Raw genomic sequence first — 24,535 nt, forward strand, 5'->3', positions numbered from 1 at the left:
ACACTTCAGAAAGATTTCTTCACAGAAACCACCACATACAATTCTGTTTATCATAACAGCACACATTTATTAGGATGAATTATTGAAAATCGATGGTGCAGTCATTCGATTCACAATCATTGCCACTCATTAAAGAAGGAAATAATATGGACAAAATGTACACTGCCACCTAAAATCTCCACAACTGCTTTATCTTAATCTAATCAACAAACGGAATTAAGCCTGCAAGGCCAGGAAAAGACCACAGGATTAAAATGCATGTCTGCTTGAGAACTGGCATGGTAGTAGTATTGTGAATACAGTTTGTGTTGCAAAACACTCATCACCAGATAACTATATGAAAACTGATTGCACATGTTTATCAAACTATTGACATCTCCAACCAGCAAAACTTCAACCACTAGCAGCTAATATTACTGCAGCTTTTACTGAACTAGATAAGGAATAAATGTTCTGATAAAGCAGTCCTGTCTATATAATTGGGGGTTGCTAGGGTCTCCTTACACCTTGGGGGTGGGGGGGGGGCCCACTTCGGAATCGTAATCGGATCTCTTCAATTTTGGACTTTGTACCCATGACAATGCGGTTTTGTGAGTTGAATGGTCCGTGGTGTGACAATTTTTAAAGTAGTTACCCAAAAAAATGCCCTTGGAAAGCTATCCTAACAATTTTGGAATTTGGATTCTGGATATTTTTTAGGCCTTTGACATGGGCAACTCGGGGTTAATTCTGGTACATTTTGTGCCTCAGAAATACCAAATCCTATACAAGGTCATAGAGCTTTTTGCATTTTGCAAATGCTTTAAAGAAATCCACAAAAGACCATGTATACAGTCGAATCTCGTTTGTACAAACTCTGTTAATACAAAATTTTGGTTATAACAAACATAAAGCCTTAGTCTCGACTGTGCATTCACATGTGCACAATGAATGGGACTGATGTTCCTCTTAGTACAAAATTCTGATATAACAAACAATTTGGCTATGTCCGAACGAATTTGTATTAACGAGACTCGACTGTATATGGGAAACTTTGAGGACTCCTCGGGTTCGGGAGCACTGAACTCATGGTCTGCGGGTAATGTTGCAGGTTGTGGGTTCGTGTCCAGCCTGGGGTCATGGTGCATGTGTCCTTGGGCAAAGGCACTTTGTCACTCATTGCTTCTCCCCACCCAGGAGTAAATTGGGTACCTGTGAAGGCAGAGATGGGTATTGGGTATATTAGCTGCTTTGCACCAAAATGGCAGCATCGAACTGTATACTCCCCAGGGAGCTGAGCTAGTATTTAGAATGTTTCATTGGCCCAGTGATTACAGGCAATAATATAAAGCCCTTTAATCTCGTTAAAAGTACTATATTACTATCCATTTTGGTAAACTTTTACACCTATGTCCATTTCAGTCCAACGCTTATTTCTCCACTGAGTAAAGAGCACCAGACTATGTCAGATCGTAGGTCAAACCTACACAGCTGCTAGAACTGTTGTCTCTTTGTAATATTTTTTTTAGTCTTAGTAAGGCACACTTAGTCTTTCTTCTACTGTTTTCAAGATACAGAGTAGTACTTCTTTTGAATTTTTATTGCACCACAAAACTACCAAAAAAACGTAGTCAAATGAAAATAAAATGTACCACTTGAAATCAGTTGAGCAACTTCGTTTTTTTTCATTGTTTGTACAGCTTTTGCGAATGTACACATTGGCATTTGTTACTGCTTATTCTTATTAACCAGTTCGCGCCGGAGGCTGTGTATACACGCAAAAGTTTTGCGGTATTCAGAACGGATGACAGATAAACACGCAGGGAGCGAGGCCGGAAATATCCGTCAGCGATCCGCTCGCAGCGAGCGAGGCCAGAAATATAAGTGTGCTGCCCAAGGGTGATGGCTTCAACCCGCCTGGCTTGAGGTCGAGTGAAAAGTAATCCCGCGCTTTGTTCCGTTCTTGTCAAAATAACCCCGGCGTGAACTGGTTAAGAAAGAAATCACTGAAATCTGATGTTAGTAACTTGTCATTTACATCTGCTTTAAAGACGCAGCAAGTACTTGATTTGAGCAGCAAGTTAATTTTTTTCTTCTTGAATTTTTTTAATATATTGAAAAACATTATCAGCTTAATCCTCCAAACTGTGCCAAGACAAAAGTACTTCACAATACTACAAAGTTTATGGTTTTGATTTTCTGTATACTTTACCCTGCAGTTTATCGGTCTTTCGTCATTATTCATGCATAGTAAAACTTAAGCACAACTGAAGCCTTGTATATAAATAGAACCCTGATCAACCATCATTACATTCACACACACAAAAATATCAACGTATATCACACACTAATGAAACTACCCTGCAAAGTAAAACCTCAAACTTTTTGTTTCTTTATAAACAACTCAAAATTCTTTGGTTTTTTCTCAGAAATATAGGACTAATATTTGCAAAAGTTAAAAACAAAATATGTACGGTACGCCTGATTTTCCAATAAATTCGCTAGTTCCTGGACTTCCGAAGTCTTCAAGCTTGTGATTGATGACACAGCTACTCGTTGACCTTCTCAAAATATGTCTTGGATCCTTTAGGGTCAGGCTTGATCTGCAAAAAAAGAAACAAAAATTTAATTGGCTAAAAGTCTGAGGCTCAAAAGTGATCTCTTCAAATAAAGCGCTTACACAATAAGTTTTGAAGGATAGTTATTAGCCCTTTATGTCTCAAAATTTATCATTATTTCTCCCAAATAGAGTAGGAATGCCACAGCATGTTAAATGGAATCCTTAAAAATACTCCCTTGTATTATAAACACCACAAAAAAAAGAAAGTCCACAATTTTTAATCTGATCGTCTTATCATGACGTTGTTTATATAGACCGTTGGAGATTTTTGTTAGCTACATTTTGATACCCGTTTGCTACTAAAGACTGTAAATCGTCCAAGATTGACAACGGTTTATGAAAGGGGGTTAGGGTTAATTAATGGGTAAAATGTTTTGCTCACAAGAATGAAACCAAGTGACCACCAGTCTGCTTACCGTGGGTGATTCTGGCGTCCAGCCTGCTGGGCAGACCTCTCCATGCTCGGCCACAAACTGGAAGGCCTTGACCAGTCGCAGGGTCTCGTCCACTGACCGTCCGACGGGGAGGTCATTGACGCTGGTGTGGCGCACGATGCCCTCTGGGTCTATGATGAACAAACCTCTGCAGAAAGGTATTCCAAGACCAAAAATTAGTCGGTGATCACTGAAAGCAGATTTTGCCCTCGGAGGTCCCTCAAAATTGACCTGGTTGTTGTGGAGGATTTTTGGAGAATTTTTCGAGGGTAGCACCCGTTCACTTCTGTTCTCTTGGAGATTGAGGCTTGTTTGACAGTTGTAGTGCAAAGAAGTAACGTTGGCTTCCTGCACATTGGTGAATTTTAGAGGTTTTAGGAAGGTTCCAGACAAAATGTCCTGTGGAATTAGAAAACTAGGGTGAAGCTAATATTAATAATGTCACCCTGTTTTTGTATATTTTCCAATATCGTGGTCAGTCTCAACTATCATCAGGATTGGAAAGAACATTTTATATCAATTCCCCAAACATCAAACGACAAAATGAAGTTTGAAGAAATGGTAAAAGACAAATGCTGTGTATTTCAAATTAGACCTGTTCCAACAAAACCCTTACAAAGTTAACAAACATTTGTTTTTTAGGTTTTGGCGTTTTCAAATTACTGACGTTCTCAGGAATTTGAAAATGCCAACTCAACCTTAAAATAAAAGTTGTCAACTTTGTCTGGGTTTCGTGGAAGCCGTTTTCAAATATGTCTTCAAGGTCAAACCTTTGTACCTCAATGCGACTCCTTCGTCATGCAGCAGCACTCCGTAGTCCTTGGAGATTTCCTTCTTGAAGTCACTCAGGAGAGGGATGTTCATTGGGCCAAGTCCCCCTTCCTAAAATTATAGAATGTAATGAAAGGATTAGAGTAAATGACCCAATTTCATGGCTCTGCTTAGCCCGGAATTAGGCGCTTATGATTACCATTCTGTGCTAACCACGTCAGCACAGAATCCTCAGTTATTGGATGGATGCATGCGCATAAGCCAAAATTTCCTAGCTAACCCGTGAAAATATGCTTACCGTAAGCAAAGAATGTTCTGCTGCAGTATGCAGGGCAAGCCGGGAGCCATGAAATTGAGCCCAGGTGTTACTTGGGCTGGGGTTTGGACATTCCAATTCCTCAGTTTGATGAGCAGGGTTAATTAAGATTTAGGGATAAAAAAAATCCACTTTGTATATTTCTGCAGAGCCTCTGTATGGAGACTGGCCTAGTGGTTAGGGTTCGTGACTCATGATCAGAGGGTCATGGGTTCGAATCCAGCTGCTGGTCATATGTCGTGTCCTTGGGCACCACTTACCACCACTTGCCTCCATCCACCCAGGTGTATAAATGATTACTGGCATTAGCTGGGGAGTAACCTGTGATAGACTGTCATCCAATCCAAGGGGAATAGAATTATTCTTCTTTCATTTCATGCTACAACGCCGGCCTGAAATAATTGAAAAACTAAACATGGGTCGATATTTTTTGGTCGATGCCCTCATTCAAAAGTGAATAACTTTTGTATTGCTAGAAAAACAGCAATTTAGAAAAGACATCTATTTTTTTCGGGATGAAACTCGTAACTAGAACGGAGAATGCATCTTTAACACTCATATTTCTATTCAGGAGAAAAAAATTAAACGCTCCATTCCCACTTATGTACCTCTGCATATTTTGACTAACTGGGGACTCAGAAAAGGACTCGACTACATATTCAATAGCCAGGGTACCAGTGAGGTGTTTATCCAGGGTACCAGTGAGGTGTCGACCAATGGCGGCTCACCTTTCTCGGTGTGTTGATCCAGGCAAGATGGCTGAAGTGGGAGTCCACGGACACGCCCACCACCACGGTGTTGAGCGCGCTAAACTCGCCTGCTCGCTCGCTGTAGGCAATGATCTCGGTGGGACAAACAAACGTGCTGGTGACGAGACGAAAAGAAATGGAGCAATGAGTACGATGGCAATTTTATACAGGACGTCCCGGAAAAGAGAAATTGATTTTCAGAAACTATGGAGACCAGTTATTGACCCAAGAAAGTTGGAGTTAAAGTTGGCATATCATCGTTTTGAAAGTCCATAGTTTATCCCTTAACTACATGTAAACACTCTGTGCTCAGGATGTTTTGCGTGGCCTAGCCTACATCCGGATATCGGGAAGTCAGCGTCGCCATTGTAGTAGGCAAAGATCGTACAGCACCGCACGCATAGGGTAGCAGGCAAGCCATCAAAGCTGTGAGAAAAAAAGCGGAGCCAACACCCAGGGTTGGGAGTACTCAGCACAGCTAAAGACGACTATACCATTTCATAAAGAAGTAGTGGTTATTTTAGGTGAAAGTACGCCATACTGTCTAGTTTACTATCCACGACATTCTTGTTCGCGCAAGGACTATAGTTAACCATTGGTCGACTAACGCTTGCCCGAACTCTGTCTAGTCGACGATGGTTAACTACGCTAGTCGACTATTTGGAACCAACCTACTGGGGCTGGTTGCATCGCTGGTAACCATAGCCGCGCGTGTTCATAACGTACAGCAGGGAGCCAGGATCCAGACGTTTTGCAATGACATTTTGACCAGCGTTCGACTAGAGACGTTCGCACTTTGCTATCAGTGCGCAGGCGTAAGGTACGTCACAAATCAACCACTAGTCGACTAATGGTCCTTGCCCGAACTTGGCCATGGCTGCTAACCGATTGGTTGCCTACGTCACGTCAAGGATGGCCGATCGCGGGGAAACCGATGGTCAAGTGGTACTTTTGATGTCATACGATCGGAGACTATTAAGCGCAAAGCTGACCTCACAAGATATGCCTTCATGCTCAGATAAAAAGTCTTTCCTCATTTTGTACTGAAGTACAGACAATATGGCTCAGGGAAAGTTTTTTCACATCATAGCATCGACAATTCCTCACCGTACTTGTAAAAGTTTCAAAATAATTAAACAAACTGTAAGGGTTCGGCACGATAATAACAACCGTACCCGGCACAGGTTGTGACCATAAATCCATTTGATAAAGAATATGTGGTTAGTTTACGGGGAAACGAGATGGCCATGTGGTACTTTGACGTCATACTATCAGAACCTATAATATGTATCCCAGTCTTAAAGTCAATGAGGCAACATTAAAAAATTGTCCGAAAAAGTGACCCTTCAATATTTGTGAACTGAAATCTTTCCTGCCTATCCCTGCAGAATGATGAAGAATATACATCTGAGAAGGTGGTAAGAAATGTACTTACAAGTCGAGAGGGTAGAAGAAGAGTACCAGGTATTTTCCCCGGTAATCTTCAAGTCTGATGGTCTTGAAGTCTCCGTTCACGACTGCTGTGCCAGTGAAGCTCGGTGCAGCATGCTGTACACTGACATTCAATCTGCATGCTACGGACAAGGCAAAGATACATTCAAATTGTACATTAATCCTGACTCTCTGTACAGTTTTCTTTTTTCTCGGAATCTTCCTGCAGGAAAGCTTAACCCTAACTCCCTAGGCCTTTTTGCTAGGATGTAGCCTCCTGCAAAATCCTTCAATTGGCCTCATGGAAAAATAGCATAGCCTCAATCCTGTAAATTCCTCTTTTATTTCTTGAATATGGTCCGTGGAGGTGTGAGCACTGCCTGAATCCTGCAAACATCTGTGGCAGTGACTGTCAATATGTTGAGGCTTGGCCAGTGACATCCTGGAATAGTACGGAGGATTTCAAGCATAATCCAGGCCTATATTTATGCATGGCTGAGCAAAAACAACACAAGGCTCCCTACATCCCAACCACGGTTTTGGATAGTAGGGCCTAGGCTTTTTTGCAAGAACCACGGAGGAATAAGGAGCGACCATTTTATTCCTCCATGCAAGAAAAAAGTGCTCCGACTAAATCAAAAAAAATTTGCCAGAGAAGTCTAACAGCAATTACAAAACACTTCTTATTACATGTGCTCAGAAAGCGGGCCTCCGGTCTGCAAACCCTGGCCAAAGTTGCAATTTGTTGATTCTTCGTTGCCAGAACCGCAGGCAGCCTTTGTTGGACATGCCCTCTCTGTGCTAAGGAGACGGCTCCTCGTGTTAATGCGGAGAACTTGAAACGGAATAACAAAAAAATAGCACTTTTTTAATACAGATGGAAAATGCAGGTTGATACCAGACCCAGTAACTGGGGTGCTGGAACTCCTTTTTGGCTTGGATCGGTCGTAGTAGCCAATACGACCGATCCAAGCCAAAATTTAAAAAAAATAAAAATCTATAGACCCATGATAGATCGCCTCACAGTTATACTAGACTAGGCTGTTCTATGCAAGCTTTGATAGTTATTCTTAGCCCCACTTGTTGTGTGGCCTCCGTATTGCTGCGCTGTACATTAGGCCACACATCTGGTTTTCCAACCTACTGAGGAGTTTAGTCCAAACACTGGCACACCTTTTTTGTGGCATTTTCTTTACATACCACTGTATATGGTTGTATTCTATGATTTCTCATCTTTTGTCCTCCGGGTAGATTAGGTAATCTTTCTTCAAATTTTTCGAGAAATTTAGACTAATTTCTGGAGTCCATATGCACCAGTTTCGGACTAAACTCCTCACTGACCTCAGTAGCACTGAGTAGGTTGGGAAACCAGACGTGTGGCCCAACCGTACAGCGCAGCAATACCGAGGCCACAGGTGGGGCCAAGTTATTCTGAAAAGCAAGTTTTAGAAAAGGTTGTTACCATGTTAACTGTTGTTACATATCCCAACTGCTAAATATTGTTTCAGATGGGATTCCAATGCTATACATCATAAGGCTCTATCCTCCCTCAAAAAATTAATCCCTCCCCCCCCCTCCTTCCCCCCCCCCCTCCTTCCCCCCCCCCCCCCCCCCATGAAAACATTCCTCCATCCATGCTCCCCTCCCTCAACAATTTAACACCCCCCTCATATAGCACTTGCAACATTTATGTTGAGCTCTTGATGACCTTGCTGCAGTACAATTTGTGGACCCAATTTGTAATAGCAATTGAATTTACGAACAGTATTTTACCAGTCGCAACCTTACGCAACCAAACATGCTGCTTGCGCTTCTTGCAGACGTCTTGTGCAGTCTAGTTCTGCAGGGCATTTAAACAGCGCCATCTACCGGTGCCAATTCAGCACTTTACATCATCATACATGAAATAGTCGTCGTCTTCAGAGGAAATTTCGGGAAAAAATGAGGTCACAGGTTATGACGCATGAGCAATTTATTGTAAAACTTACATCATGCGCTCACGCATTTAAAATTTGCACGTGTGGTCGACCTGTAAATTTTGTAACAAATTTCACCACAATTTGAGTCTCCGTAAATCTACAATAAGTATCAAAATGTTGTCATCAGTCAATAGAATAACATCGGGCTGCTTACGCAGCGGCCCTTGCCTCCGTTCGTTTACTCAGCAAAGACATTTTTCCAATTTTTCGAGAACGGTAAGTAATGGAGAAGACGTGCCCAGTTTTCGGACAACGTGGACAAATTTTTGTACTTGTGAAGTTGTGGTAAAACTAAAATAGAAAGTTTCGAAAGATCAAATCTAAGATTTTTAGATAATTTTTGTTTAGGCCCCTAGGCCTATTTACTTTTTAAAATTGTTTTTTTTTTTTGTCTTGTGTGTTTTAAAATTAAATCATTCCTTCTTTTTATTGATGTTGTGCCCATTCTTGAAAATCACGCATTCTTAAGAATGTGCATGCACATTCTTAAGAATGTGCAACTGGATCCTTGCACAATCTTCGCAAAAAATAACTCTTCCAGATTGAGCGCACATTCTTAAGAATGCGCGACAAGATAACGGTCTTGTCGATGCCGAGCACCGGCTGCGCTTGGCAAGTCTAGCTGCATCCTCGTTCACTGATTCTCAACTCAATAATTATACTGTTGCAACGCAAGGCGCTGAAAAATAGAGTGGATATGATAAGTATAGGCGTATTGATATGGGGGGGGGGGGGACCGGGAAAAAATAAGAGACATAATAACTAGTGGAAAGAATTCTGATTTTTGGGATAATAAAAGCGGGGGGGGGGGGGGGGGGGGAGGGAACGTAAGAATGAAGAATGTGAAGAATGAGAATGAATACTGCGACATCCCATAGTGCTAATGCTATTTCCCATTTAAATTGCCACCAATTTATTGTTCACACCCCACCATTACGTCGCAGAGCTGGATTCTATCTAGTCAAAAGAGCAATTTTGGCAGCTTCTGGACATCGTTTTTTTTTCGTGGCATGCATATGATACATACAGGGACTTGTAACTTGTCTAGCCTAAACAAAGCACTTCCCAGACTAGTTCCCAGTCCTCCGTTATTACAAAACTTCCCATAGTGGGCAGAAAAAAGCAATAATAACAGGTTTAATTTGATTCAAATTATCGTAGTTATACGAGTACAGAAGCATAGAACATTTTCTTTCCTCTTTATATAAATTGTTTCCCTTTTAACCGCTATACATTTCATTTAACATAATTATGTCGTGCAATGTTTGTTAAGATTGGGCAAAATTCATAAATTGTGCACGTGATATTCCCACCCAATCTTAAGAATGAGCGCTCATTCTTAAGAACGCGTGCTCGTTCTTAAGAATGGGCGCTCATTCTTAAGAATGCGCGCACATTCTTAAGATTGCGTGATTTTCAAGAATGGGCACAACATTGACATAGATTTCATTTTTTTTCTGGAAAGAATGTTGCAAACTGACGCCACTTTTTTCTTCATACTGAATGATCAGTCATTGCAAACATGCCAAACATGATGAGAAGACATGAATATGGGACTGAAAAACATTTCCGGAAAAAATGTTGCAACCTGACACCACTTCCGCCATTGTGTACAAAGTCTATGCCATGGAGATGAAGTCAAGAAAATTTTCATTGTAAATTTTTTTAAAATGACATGAATCTGGGACTGAGAAACATTTTCAATTTTGTTAAAAAAATACTTAGAAAATGCAATTAACTCTCCACAGACTTTGTACACAAACCAAGGAATATTCTAAATTCTTTCGAAAGAATTTAAGAAAGCATCCATTCATTATTCTAAAAAAAAATTGAAACAAGACAACTGTAGGCCTACTCAAACTTACTAGATAGATAGAAACAGTTTTGCAATTGTCTCGTTCGTGTCCTCCACTCAAATTGGCGGTGGCAACAGACCAGTGCTCTTTTGTTATGTCATTGGACTACCATTCAGCTTTCTGGACTCGGTTTAAAGAAAATGAGACTGGAAGCAACACAAAAAAGACAATTTCAGGAGTGAATTTTTAAAGATAATTAATACCAAGTTTTGGCAATGTTTCTTTTCCAGGGAGCATGGAGCATTGTAAACACAGACAGCACACAGCCGAGGCGGTTCTATGCCTCCGACACTGTCAAAGGCAACGTCATCGGCATAGATCTCGGAACGACAAACTCCTGCGTGGCTGTCATGGAGGGCAAAGCGGCCAAGGTTCTGGAAAACGCTGAGGGTGCAAGAACGACGCCGTCAGTCGTCGCGTTCACACCAGAGGGCGAGCGACTAGTGGGGATGCCCGCCAAGCGCCAGGCAGTCACAAATTCCAAGAACACATTTTACGCCACAAAGAGACTGATTGGCAGGAGATTCGACGATGCGGAAACACAGAAAGATATGTAAGTAGAATGAGGCAGAGTAGGTCGCATGCTACTAGTAGTCTGCCTACAATATTGAACAGCAATTGAAATGTGAAGACTTTCACTCAGTCGCAATTCAACAGTGAAAACAGACGGCCTGGGGCCAATTTCACGACGCTGCTAAGCACAAAATTTGCTTAGCACAAAAAAAGTCTGGCTTATAAAAGCAGGTTACCAGCCAAAACTCCACGTGATGTATATTGGTCGTGATTAGTATTGTTGTTTGCTTAGGCCAAAAAAAAAGTCTCTGGTTTCTGGTATGGAGCTTGCCCAAAAAGTGGTGCGGCGACGCGGCTTGTTTTTTTTTTTACCTGATTTTTTTGCTTCAAATGTCGGCTGATGACTGCAAATGGTGCCTGACTAAACTTAGTACAAATAGGCCTATATGGGATTGGGAGTCCAGAGATGCCACATAAAGCTTATTCTCGACCATAACCCCACCTAAAAACACGTTAAAATTGTGCAGCCGCAGAATTCCAGTCAAATCAGTGAGTTTGGCGGTTTTGAGAAATCATCTTTCATTGAAAAAAAACTTTTTCATTTTGCCGACGCGCATGGCTACGGCGACGCGCGCGCATACCAGAAACCGGAGACTTTTTTTTTTGGCTTTAGCATGAAAATCACATGGAGTTTTGGCTGATAACGTGCTTTTACTAAGCCAGACTTCTTTTGTGCTAAGCAAATGTTTATGCTTAGCAGTGCCGTGAAATTGAGCCCGGTCTCCTCAACATGACATGATACAGCAAAAATTTCTCAATGTTGTTAAATTATGAGGTTTCAGTATGACTTAATGTTATGGCCGTTTTCATTGATTCAATTTTTGCATGGTTATTGTTCATCGTAACTTTTAAAGCAAAGTTCAGAACATTATATTTGTTCCCAAATCTGCCAAAGTTCATTCTTGTATCAACTGAATGATACATTCTTGGTTCTTAAAATTTAAACAATGAGCTGTATGTAAAGTTACCGATGCTGGGGTCTAATGACAACTGCTAATCTGGATTTTTTTTTTTTTTTTAGGTAGGGTGGGTTAACCCTAACCCTGCTGAATCCAAAACAATACAACATCAACAATTTTTCTGGTGGATTTAAAAAATTTCTACATTTGGAGTAAAGTGAACAAAGGATCTTAAGATAAATGTCAAATCCTGTGTGAATTCAGCACGCTTCACATTTCAGATGTCGGATATTGTTGGATTCAGCAAGATCCTAGTAAAATACCTTGAGCAGGGTTAAGGACAGTCCACTACTCAACATGTACTCCACAAATTCTAATCACTCTGATTTTTCTTTTCTCTTCAGTAAGACGGTATCGTTTGACATTGTCAAGGCCAGTAACGGCGACGCGTGGGTCAAGGCCCACGGTAAATTGTACTCGCCCAGTCAGATTGGCGCTTTTGTGCTGATCAAGATGAAGGAGACGGCCGAGAATTATCTCGGCACGCCAGCTAAAAATGCCGTCGTGACAGTGCCGGCTTACTTCAATGATTCACAGAGACAGGTACTTGCAGAAAAAAAGATAAAAATCTCATTTCACCCTTACCCTTACTGTTGAGGTTGTATGGTACTACATGCTTTGGCACCACAAAATACCACAGCTGTGGTAAAATTTGATGTTGTAAAACCCTTTTAATCTGACATAGTTGAGCGCTGTGGTCCAGTGATTACGGTGTTCGATTCATTGCCGTGGTACGTGGGTTCGAATCCGGACGGGGAACATGGGGCTTGTGTTCTTGGGCAAGATACTTTACTACAATCACCTCTTTCCACCCAGGTGTATAAATGGGTGCCTGTGAAGGCAGAGACCAGAATGCGCTGATCTTGAGCTGCTGCAAAAACTGGTCGCATTGCGTGACGAACAGTGGTCACAGTGCTTGCTTGACATATGATCTGACTGCTGGTGACTAGCCTTTGTTAAAAGTATAGTATAAGTGGAAATGAATTTTGACTGTCTGTGACTGTTAAGATAGCAGGAGGGTTAACAATATTTGTGTTATGGGGTATCATGTAGAAGTAAGATTAAAGTAGGGTCCAAGTATTTTTGTGAAACATATATTCAAATTTTTGATAAAATTTGTTCGCTACTAGGCCACAAAAGATGCTGGACAGATTGCAGGTCTCAACGTTCTCAGAGTAATCAACGAGCCTACTGCTGCTGCACTGGCCTACGGGATGGACAAGACAGACGACAAAATGTAAGGACAGAATGAAAGGGATAGCCAGCAGGAATATTGAACTACAAGGGGTGATAATTGTCCAGGGTTCCCACCACTCTGGAAATCAGGGAAGACCTTGAAAATGAGTTTCCATTTTTCCAGTCGGAGAAAACTCAGGGAATTTGACTTTCCAGCAAAATCCCTGGGCATTTTTGCTAGGATGCAACCTCCATCCTGCAAAATCCTCCAACTGCCTCCAAGTAAAAATTGCATACAGCCTCAGTCCTCAAAAAAGTTTGCGTATAACACATTCAAAGGTGCAGCTTACAGTTTGTTTAATTATTTTGAAAATTGTACAAGTATGGTGAGGAGTTGTCGATGCTATGATGTAAAAAAACTTTCCCTGAGCCATATTGTCTGTACTTCAGTACAAAATGAGGAAAGACTTTTTATCTGAGCATGAAGGCATATCTTGTGAGGTCAGCTTTGTGCTTTGTAAATATCTGATCGTATGACGTCAGAGTAGCCTAAATGTATGCACGGCTGAGCTTAAAGATAAGACCTTGACACAGTGCATCCTTCAAAATCAGCCACACATTTTGGCGATATAGCCTCAATCCTGCAAAATCCTCCATTTTGCAAAGAGGATTTTGGTGGATTTGGGATGGTTAGGGTTCAATGGAAAAAAATTCTGGAAGTTTGGAAATATTTTTTCTTTTAATAGGGAAATATTAGGGAAATCTGGGGGAATTTTGTTTTCATAACAGTACTGGGAACACTGTTGTCTTGGGAGGTAGGCATTGACACTTCTTTAACTCTGTGTATAGCAAGCAAATATCTGGGGCCTCAAAATAGCCTCAACTGAAGACGAAGAATTGATATATCAGTTTCAAGTACAGAAAGCATTGTTTAAATTCCATCTCTATAAGGTAGTTTACTCCCCGGTGAAAGAAAAAAAGGAATCCGTGTTTTTTTTTTAAAAATAAACATCCTGGAAACATGGGGTAGCTATTTACGTGCGTGAACACTTTTTATCAGTTATGTCTTTCTTGACATGCATCATGACGTTCACTTCCAGCATTGCTGTTTACGATCTCGGCGGCGGGACCTTCGATATCTCGGTCCTGGAGATTCAGAAGGGGGTGTTTGAAGTCAAATCCACCAATGGCGACACATTCCTTGGAGGCGAAGACTTCGACAATGAACTCTTGAAATACTTGGTTGCAGAATTCAAGAGAGAGGTAAGTGCATTCTTGTATCCATTGATCTTGTCCGCAAGTTAGTGTGTTCCATCTTGGGTCGTCTCTTACCTTCTCAAAATGGTGAGGAATTGTTGATGCTATGATGTAAAAAAAACTTTCCCTGAGCCATATTGTCTGTACTTCAGTACAAAATGAGGAAAGACTTTTTATTATCTGAGCATGAAGGCATATCTTGTGATGTCACCTATATTTTTAAAGAGGTTGTGGAATGCTCGAAGACATTTCCGTCATTATTCGGGTATATGTAGCCTAAGGTGTGATGAAATAAAAACGACTATTGTGTCTGTCATGAAATGAGTACAAAAGGTACTTTTGAGAGCTGTTTTTCAGGTCCTGTTTCGACCTGAACGTGCAATTTGTGTAAAAGTCGTCGTTGGGGGCAGCAAACAAAACATAGTAAATCGTGACGTAATAAACGGGACTTGTTTATACTACGCTGCATCGGGAGTCCTGTTTATTACGTCACGATTTACTATGTTTTGTTTGCTGCCCCCAACGATAACTTTTGACATATGACTTATATACGTGCAGATAAAATAAAACATTCATGAGTTTTGAGAATTTTCACGTTCACAAGTTTTTTTTTCTCTCCAACCTGCCCCCTCTAACCCCACAGCAAGGCATCGATCTGACAAAGGACAACATGGCTCTCCAGCGACTCCGAGAGGCAGCTGAAAAGGCCAAAATTGAACTCTCCTCAGCTCTGCAGGTAAACTGAATCAAGAAAAGGCATTGTATTTTTATTTAAAGGTACATAGGATCTTTGCTTCCTGCGCATGTTTTTTTTTCCCGCTTGAAACAAAAAAAATTGCTCAAAATCTGGCAGATGGCTCATTACAGCCAAAATGATGACGTTTTAATGTGGTGGCTACTGTACATTTTGAGAAAACAGACAAAACATATGCAAAATTTGTTGAGTATCGTTGCTAATCCGTGTAATAAAAAAAATGTGCCCACAGGTACTCTATTTTGAAACTGCCTGTGATTCATTTCTTCTGAACTGTACCATATCAGGCAGAATAATTTCACAGAATATTTGACACCAGATATGTCTTTATATTGAGCAAAGTTTCTGTCATAAAATCGGTATCTAATCATTTTGTTATCCCATTAAAACATCACCACCATATAAATGCTATTGTGGGAGACTGATGACATGGTGGGTTTGTCTACATAAATATTTATTTTCTCTAATCTCCCCCCCCCCCCCCCACCCACCCCAGACGGACATCAACCTTCCCTACCTGACTATGGATGCCTCGGGCCCCAAGCACATGAACATGAAGCTGACGCGTGCCAAGTTCGAGTCCATCGTAGACAGCCTGATCAAGAGGACCATCGGGCCCTGCAAGAAGGCCATCCAAGACGCCGAGGTGTCCAGCTCCGAGATCAAGGAGGTCCTGCTGGTCGGAGGGATGACTCGCATGCCCAGGGTAAGCTTCGTTAGTAAGGCAATTCCATATAACAAGAAAATGTCGATAGGCTGCTTCAGATTGCAATGCAGCACAAAGAGTTTGGCCTCAAAGAGGCACTTTCCAACTGCATTATGGTATTGTCAAGCGGTCACTGGCAGCGCAACAGGGGGAGGGGGCATTTGGTCTTCCTTGTACCCCCCCCCCCACCCCTACCACCCCAGTTTGCACATATTGGCCCAGGCAAGAATCAAATCCGGGTCACAATGGTGGAAGACAAGAAAAGTACAACTACGCCAACCTGACTCCCCCGGTAGTAGCAATGATACTACATTAAGGCATGCAACTTTTCCTCGGATCCGCTGATTTCCTCGTTTTTTTACTTCTCATGAATGCCATTACAAATTGAAAGATCCTGTACAAAGTCTGGTGTGGTTTGGAAATTCCTCATTTTTTTTAAATTCCCAGTTGCATGCCTGTACATTTGTAGTAGCCTAGAAGTGATTGCAAGTGTAACGGAAGGCTAGTGGACTTGTTCCCATCCCCCCTCCATTCTGGATTTGATAAAGGAGCAGGCAGGGACCAGTCTCGAACTGAGAGCTCTTACTGTTATCTTCTTTTGAAACAGGTTCAAGACACAGTCAAGGAGCTCTTCGGCCGCACGCCCAGCAAATCGGTCAACCCAGACGAGGCGGTCGCCATGGGAGCGGCCATCCAGGGAGGGGTTCTCGCCGGCGACGTGACAGACGTTCTCCTGCTGGACGTCACCCCGCTGTCCCTGGGCATTGAGACACTGGGGGGAGTCTTCACCAAACTCATCAACCGGAATACCACCATCCCAACGAAAAAGAGCCAGGTATAATGATAAGAACGACATACTTCAGAAATTCTCTGGCCTACAATGCCTTATCAGGGGACAATTTTCATGATAATCCTCAACAATTGTGCTAACATAATTTTCACATGTTAAACAGCCTTGCACAGTACACAAGCAATGCAATTTCAAGAAGTTTTGAGAATTTATCACGGCTGATATTTCTCATTCAAAATTTACACACAGTGTTTAATTTTGCCTCAATTTGAGCCATGCTGCCCTTTTATCAAAATATTCCTATATCTTTTGACGGAATGAAAATTACTTGGATGTGTAACAAAGAATGTTAGTTAAAGTTTTGCTCATGCAATGATGCTTTAATTTTTCGTCAACCGCATCAATCTTCACATGTTGGAGAATGTGGAAAGACTGTTTCTGAGCATGACAGCAAAATCACAGAAGAAGGAACGAAAGGGACGAACTGATTGACTTACATGAAACACCAAACCCACTTAAAACCAGTTCATATTTGGGGAATTATACTAGTGTTGTGGTCGAGTACATATCCATGAGTATGAGTTCTTTGCCATGAGTACGAGTACAAGTACAGGACAATTTTTTATGAGTACGAGTACAAGTATTTCCATGAGTACGAGTACAAGTACTTCCATGAGTATGAGTACCAGTACTTCCATGAGTACGAGTACAAGTACTTCCATGAGTACGAGTACAAGTACTTCCATGAGTATGAGTACCAGTACTTCCATGAGTACGAGTACAAGTATTTCCATGAGTACGAGTACAAGTACTTCCATGAGTATGAGTACCAGTACTTCCATGAGTACGAGTACAAGTATTTCCATGAGTACGAGTACAAGTACTTCCATGAGTATGAGTACCAGTACTTCCATGAGTACGAGTACAAGTATTTCCATGAGTACGAGTACAAGTACTTCCATGAGTACGAGTACAAGTACTTCCATGAGTACGAGTACAAGTACTTCCATGAGTACGAGTACAAGTACTTCCATGAGTACGAGTACAAGTACTTCCATGAGTATGAGTACCAGTACTTCCATGAGTACGAGTACAAGTATTTCCATGAGTACGAGCACCAGTACTTCCATGAGTATGAGTACCAGTACTTCCATGAGTACGAGTACAAGTATTTCCATGAGTACGAGAACAAGGACTTCCATGAGTATGAGTACCAGTACTTCCATGAGTACGAGTACAAGTATTTCCATGAGTACGAGTACAAGTACTTCCATGAGTACGAGTACAAGTACTTCCATGAGTATGAGTACAAGTACTTCCATGAGTATGAGTACAAGTATTTCCACGAGTACGAGTACAAGTACTTCCATGAGTACGAGTACCAGTACTTCCATGAGTATGAGTACAAGTATTTCCACGAGTACAAGTACAAGTACTTCCATGAGTACGAGTACAAGTATTTCCATGAGTACGAGTACAAGTACTTCCATGAGTACGAGTACAAGTATTTCCATGAGTACGAGTACAAGTACTTCCATGAGTATGAGTACCAGTACTTCCATGAGTACGAGTGCAAGTATTTCCATGAGTACGAGTACAAGTACTTCCATGAGTATGAGTACCAGTACTTCCATGAGTACGAGCACAAGTACGAGTACTTTCCACGAGTAGGAGAAGATTTCAGTGGGTACACGTGTTCTCCCGGGGTTTTCGCTATCAACTTTGGCATGAAACAAATGGAGAAGCCTCCCAAACAGTAGAATATTAGTTTTCTTCCTGCATGTACTTCTAAAAAACATTTTTAAAAACGAGTACGTTGTCATGACTACGAGTACGAGTATGAGGACGGGTAATTTTTTTCTTGAGAGTACGAGTACATTCTCATGAATATAAGGACGAGTACCAAAAAATTGTACGAGTACTACAATACTGAAATTTTCAATAAGTGCTTCACCGAGCATTTGCTTTCACCCGGTACTTTCCTATCGGAAAAAGTAATGCATTCATTCCTTTGACCCCTCACCTCTGACCTTTCACATTTGACCCTGCCTGGGTGCTTGTAGGTGTTCTCCACAGCTGCCGATGGTCAGACGCAGGTCGAGATCAAAGTGTGCCAGGGAGAGCGTGAAATGGCAGTCGACAACAAGGTCCTGGGACAGTTTCAACTTGTAAGTGACATGGTCATAAACACCCATGTTAATGACCATGTTTTTATTCTTTAAGTAATTTATTCTAATCTGAATAGGCATTCAATTTTTTGTCATATAAATAAATAGACATGACTTGTTCTGCATATCGATCTCAAGCATACCAGTCTCTTGGATGTTGACTCAGAGGTTTACAGAATGAGGGTGTGACGTCAACTGTATGTGCACTTCATGACCGTTCTTAAAAGCTCAATGCATTAGTTCACGGCATATGGTTCAGGTTATGCACGACTTGTCTTTTTCTGAATGTGATTAAACAGTTCATGTTTGTGAGAGTGCCAGGTGTACTACACAGAAGCAATGTATGCAAGAGTCTGCCTAACTTGCTCTTTTTTCCCCCAAACTTTTTTCTCTCTTTCTTGTGCATGGAGTCTGCAGTGGCTACATTTCTAGGTCACTTATTAAAATGTGTTTATAAATTATAATCAACAGGTGTCACATCATGTTGTGTTATATCCTTTTGTTCATTGGCAGGTTGGAATTCCCCCAGCTCCACGGGGTGTGCCGCAGGTTGAGGTGACCTTTGACATCGACGCCAACGGCATCGTCAACGTTTCCGCCAGGGACAAGGGAACGGGAAAAGAGCAACAGAGTAAGAGGGTTACTGTTGTTAGCGAAGCTAGGGTGTTTATGACCGCGGTGGCACGACCTGATATGTGCATTCATACCTCCAGTTCGAAGTCAAGTCCAGTTGTAATTACTTCCCGAGTCAGCCACAAGTCAAATCACAAGTCAGTCACAAGTCAATCACAAGCCAATCACAAGTCAATCACAAGTCCGTCACAAGTCAATCACAAGTCAATCACAAGTCAATCACAAGTCAATCACAAGTCAATCACAAGTCAATCACAAGTCTGTCACTAGTCAATCACAAGTCAATCAAAAGTCCTGTAGCGGGCGAGGTGAAGCCTTGTCATACATAATATAAAGAATACTTTACTTAATCTATCTGTTTACTTACATGCACAATGTTAGAGAGTATCCAGTGGTCCTTCCAAATTGGTGCTCTTAATCATTTTGGCCGTTGAGGAGGCATTGTGTTGGCCACTGTTTCTGAAGAGGTTAACCGTGGTTATGTGGACATGATGTCTCTTTCAGCATTTGCCAAATTTGGTAGTATAATCAAGACCTGTTTTCCGTTTGCCTGTAGTTGTTATCCAATCATCTGGCGGTCTCAGCAAAGACGAAATCGAGAACATGGTGCAGAACGCCGAGAAGTATGCCGAGGAGGATCGCAAGAAGAAGGCAAGTAGACAGTTGCCCTGACTTTTCCAGTCAGGAATTTGGGAAACATAAAAAAATCAGGAAATAGCTTAAAATATTTTATGCACAGGCTACCACTGTGTTGCATATGGTGAGGAAAGGATGGCTGTAAGGGGAGAAAGGAGGCCCTCGCTTGCCAACAAGTTGCCTGTGTATTAATCTGTATCTTAAATGCTTTGCTGCAACCACCTCTCGACTCTCCCCCCCCCCCCCCAACCTTGTTACAGTGAAAATGTTTCTCATGGAAATATCAGGGGAAAACTCAGGGAATTTTGTTTTCATCAAGTGCTGGAAAGCCTGATTTATCATTCTGTCATTATTTTTCTCCCTACTCAGGAGAGTGTGGAGGCCATCAACCAAGCCGAGAACATTGTACATGACACCGAGAGCAAGATGGAAGAATTCAAAGATCAGCTGCCAGCAGATGAGGTAACAAAAAAGTCTCAAAACAGGGCTCCCGCTGCCTGGAAAAAACCTGGAAAAGTCACTGAATTTTATTTTCAATTTCCAGGTCAGGGAAAGTCATGCAAATTTGAAAACAACATGACAAAAGTCACGGAATTTTGTGAGGACCAATTTATTTTAAATTTGAAACTTTTGTATATTAATTATTTAGGATTTATACCGTACAAAATGCAACAAGTTTATCTGATACCAGCTTTTGATTTCAAATTTTTTGCCGCCTTTGTATTCAGCAGTTTTTACATGTTTTACCATTTTGATCTGCGTTTTGATGAACTTTGTCATGGATTTTCATAATTTGGTCATGGAATGGTCGTGAAAAATTCATGGAATTTTATTTGCCTAAAAGCGCAGGAATCCTGTGAAAATGACATTGAAAAATGTGATACGCTCACAACCTTTTTCCTTGTGAATGTATGGACCCTTTCCTACGTTGGGTTGAAAAAGCTTTGGCCAAAGTTCTCAACATAATAGAGGAGCAACTGAGAAAGTTACAATGCACTAGAATATTATTTTAGCAGAATTATTTTAGTTTTAAAGTGGAAATCCCAAACTCTCGCAGCTTTTCAGAAAAACAATTTCAGGGTGAGTAAAAAAAACCACGACACCCAAATGGCAGAACCAAGTTTTGAATGAAGTTTTGCCTGTAGCACTTTCAATATCTAGGATATGAAAGCCCAGTCATTAAGCTTTCTTTTAGTACAAGAATCATTCAAATTACTTGTGTACTTTTCAAGTTATGGAATTTTGAACACAAACACCGTTTAAAGTTCTGTCCACGGATCACAAAAAAAGTAAGCATTCCTTCAGCAAAACAAAAACAATTCTCATTGGGATGCATGTGAATTGTTTTCGTTTTGCTGCACTTAACTTTTTTATGATCCGTGGACAGAACTTAAATGCAAAACTTGAAAAGTACATGAGTGATTTGAATGATTCTTGTACCGTCAGAAAGCTCATTAATTGAGCTTTCATGTCCTAGAATTTGAAAGTGCTACAGGTAAAGCTGTTAGGGGCATTACTTGGAGTTATGGGTTAAACTTACAAAGCAAGTCATTTTTTTCTCCACAGTGCGATAAACTGAAGGAGGAGATTGCCAAAGTGAGGGAGATTCTTACCAAGAAGGATACGGAGACAGCAGAGAATATCAAGCAAGCCGCATCCACCTTGCAACAGTCGTCCCTCAAGCTCTTTGAGATGGCTTACAAGAAGGTCGGTGTCTTGAGTCTAGTTAAGTGTCTTGCCCAAGGGCACAAACCCCATGTTCCTGGCAGGGTTCGAATCCACGTACCATCGTACATGTGTCAAACACCGTAACCACTTTGGACGTCACCTTGTACCATATGAGTTTTTAAAAAAAACTGACATACATAATCCTTTATAATGGGCCATGCACGAACAAAGAAAGCAGGGTTTATGGGGTCAGACGAACCTTTACCAAAAATATGTTACAAGACATCATTTCGTTCACGGAGACCTTTTCTGTCTAGAGGGGCCTCGTAGTCGAGCGGTTAGAGCGTGGAGCCACGGAGTGGAAGGTTGGTGGTTCGAATCCCATTCGGACCAAAAACGGGAAAACTCTCTCTGACGACCCAACAGTAAAATGGGTACCTGATTCGTTCAGGGAAGGTGAGACGGCGAGAGGAGAGGACTGGGCCCCGCCACTCATATGCCGCGCCCCAGACACAGTGGACCTCTAACATCCCACTGCTCCTACGGCTAGTAATGGCCATGGGATACCTTTACATTTTACCTTTTCTGTATGTTGGCTCTTATCTCTGCTGTCTTTTAGCCAGTCCCTTGTGAAAACTACAAACTCTTGAAGGAACATGAGCACTAAGACTTACGCAATTTTTCCTCTCATCAATTTTTCAGATGGCATCAGAAAGAGACCAAAGCAGTGGAGGTAGCGGCGGCGACAGCAGCAGCGACAGTAGCAGTAGCAGCGACAGCAGCAGTAGCAGCGACAGCAGCAGCACCAGCGAAGAGACAACAGAACAGAAGAAGGAGAACTAGAATAGTCAGTAATCCATCGTGGGAAATAACTAATTTATAGCATCGTTCCAGCAAAGGGGAGAAACATATAAATACAGCAGACCTTTTTAATACTTGACTTTTGGAGAGAAAAAAAACGGTGTTTGCGCAGTCTTAGAATAACATTGCGGGTGTAATTGTGTCTATATTGTGTCATCATCGATCCCTGCTTAGAACTTTTTTTAGAACCGAATTCATTGATGAACTGCAGTGGAAGTTGTACAGTTTAAGTCAGCGCGTCGGGTTTGAATTCTGAGTTATGTGAATTTGTGTCACAGTAGGTTGACTTCTGAATGCGAGACCGAGTACTTGCGAAGGGGACCCACAAGGCACTTGAGCGTTGGTACCCAAGTACCTGGTTTTGGGTTCTCTTTATTTGATGTAGCCTACTCTTACTTTGTCTTGTGGCAATATGATGTAGTGTCTTTTATTCGTTCAATTTTTTTAATACTCCAGCCATTGTCACTTTTTCTATCCTGTATCAGAATCAGTACTGATGCACTAAAAGGGAATGTGGAAATGCATACATCTCTGTGGGGCTGACACTTATTACCTCTGCCAAGGAGGTTTTGTTTTCATCGGATTCGGTTAGTTGGTTTGTCTGTTTTCAAGATAACTCAAAAAGTTATGGACGGATTTGCATGAAAACATTTTTTGGGGTGGTCCTTGCTACAAGTACAAATTGATTAAACTTTGGAAGTGATCCGATTCTGGGTCTGGATCCAGGATGTTTTTTAAGGATTTTTCCACCATTTATACGAGGTTTGCGCTCTCTGAGTGCTTTCTAGTTGAGGCTGTACGCAGGCCCGTCTGTAGAATACATTAAACTTTACCTGGTGGTGAAAATTGCAGTGAAGGCTGGTGTTCAACAACCTGCACGGATCCAATTTTTACATGTACGCATGTAAGTCACATGTTGTTCAGTTGAACTTTAACCCTAACCACCCCCAACCCTTCAAAATCCAGCCGCATGTTTTGTTGGAATCTGTTGGAGTGAGTACTGCACTAGTAAACTGATTATGCTTTACATGGAGTCAGGTATACCACCATAATCAGAGTCCAACAGTTTAAGTGTTGAATTAATATATGGTGTTGGATTTTGCAAGAGTGAGGAAGGTTCCTAGTAAATCACTGAAGGGGTTGGGGTTAAGGAAGGTATTTCTTTGCCGTTAACCCTTACCTCCCCAACTCCATCAAACCCATCCCCCATTTTGGGGGACTTGGTCCTGCAGGCTTGGTTTGTTTTTGATGGAGTATGATGGACTTGGGCCTGCAGGCCTAAAGCAAAGCATGCATTGGAAGCGGTGTGGTTGATGGATTTTTGGTGGACTTGGTCCAGTACTTGGTAAAAGACAGTAGGGAGTTGGTGTTAATCCTATTACGTGTGACCTCACTTTTGATGCGACTTGTGATTGTACTTGTAATCTACTTGTCTAGTACTTGGCATCTCATTCTTGATTCCATCCCGTTCCGTTCCACTCTACCCACCATCATTTAATGCTACTGGTATCATTTTGTGTAGTCGCGCTCTTTGTAAGAAAACTTGTCCATAGCGTAGGGACCTTACCCACTCAAGCTAAGTATGTTCAAGAATCATTTGTTTCTGCCGTGAAATGATTTTTCAGTATAAATAATTATCTGTATAGATCAAATTGAAATGAAGTTTTTGAGAAACGCCAACAGAAAAAGATCTCTTTTTGAATGGTATGAAAGTGGGGAGACCAGTTGTTAACACGCAATGCTTCAATAATAGGGCTAAGATTGTCTTCGGAAGACATTGTCTAGCAGAACCATTTTCTTACAACTAAAAAAGAGGTCTCTTCCTCTCTTCTCTCGCAGTTAACCGTACATGTACAGTTTCGTATCTGATTTTAAAAATACACAATTCTTTTGTTATGATTTATGATCATGTATGATGTTATACAATTTCTGATGCAAATTTATGTATAACAATCGGTAACAATTTAATTTAAAGCATTTGAGACTTCACGTTTTCGTTAACACGAGATTTGTTGATGCAAATCCGGTAAGCAGTTCTCAATTTTTGTTTTGCTTGTTTATGATACATTTTCAATAACTTGTCAATGTATTCTATTTGATATTTCCTTTGGGGGGGGGGGGTGCTAAATATTTTTAGTGTACAGTATTGTACCCGTAAAAGGGATGGGAGGAAATGACAATAAATAAAATGCATTTTGGAAAACAGTTCCCGCTGTATC

General features: G+C 41.3%; 2 protein-coding genes across 2 annotated transcripts; one reads left to right on the forward strand and one right to left on the reverse strand.

Moving 5' to 3' along the window:
• Positions 1-2,161: 2,161 nt before the first annotated feature.
• Positions 2,162-8,168, reverse strand: LOC119739693 (peroxiredoxin-like). Its single transcript, XM_038214715.1, has 7 exons — positions 8,074-8,168; positions 6,991-7,135; positions 6,305-6,443; positions 4,849-4,984; positions 3,812-3,915; positions 3,016-3,181; positions 2,162-2,582 (listed from the first exon to the last, which is right to left on the reverse strand). The coding sequence occupies exons 1-7, from the start codon at positions 8,149-8,151 to the stop codon at positions 2,529-2,531; spliced, it is 822 nt and encodes a 273-aa protein (XP_038070643.1). The 5' UTR covers positions 8,152-8,168; the 3' UTR covers positions 2,162-2,528.
• Positions 8,169-8,265: 97 nt separating this feature from the next.
• On the forward strand, positions 8,266-24,524 carry LOC119739692 (stress-70 protein, mitochondrial-like). The gene is made up of 14 exons (XM_038214714.1): positions 8,266-8,495; positions 10,366-10,688; positions 12,012-12,210; positions 12,798-12,904; positions 13,944-14,106; positions 14,744-14,836; positions 15,351-15,560; positions 16,168-16,395; positions 18,414-18,518; positions 19,032-19,149; positions 19,708-19,802; positions 20,157-20,249; positions 21,354-21,494; positions 22,158-24,524. The coding sequence occupies exons 1-14, from the start codon at positions 8,394-8,396 to the stop codon at positions 22,296-22,298; spliced, it is 2,118 nt and encodes a 705-aa protein (XP_038070642.1). The 5' UTR covers positions 8,266-8,393; the 3' UTR covers positions 22,299-24,524.
• The last annotated feature ends 11 nt before the right edge of the window (positions 24,525-24,535 follow it).

This window comes from Patiria miniata, unplaced genomic scaffold (genome assembly GCF_015706575.1).
Source record: "Patiria miniata isolate m_02_andy unplaced genomic scaffold, ASM1570657v1 HiC_scaffold_4, whole genome shotgun sequence".
Classification (NCBI taxonomy): Eukaryota; Metazoa; Echinodermata; class Asteroidea; order Valvatida; family Asterinidae; genus Patiria; species Patiria miniata.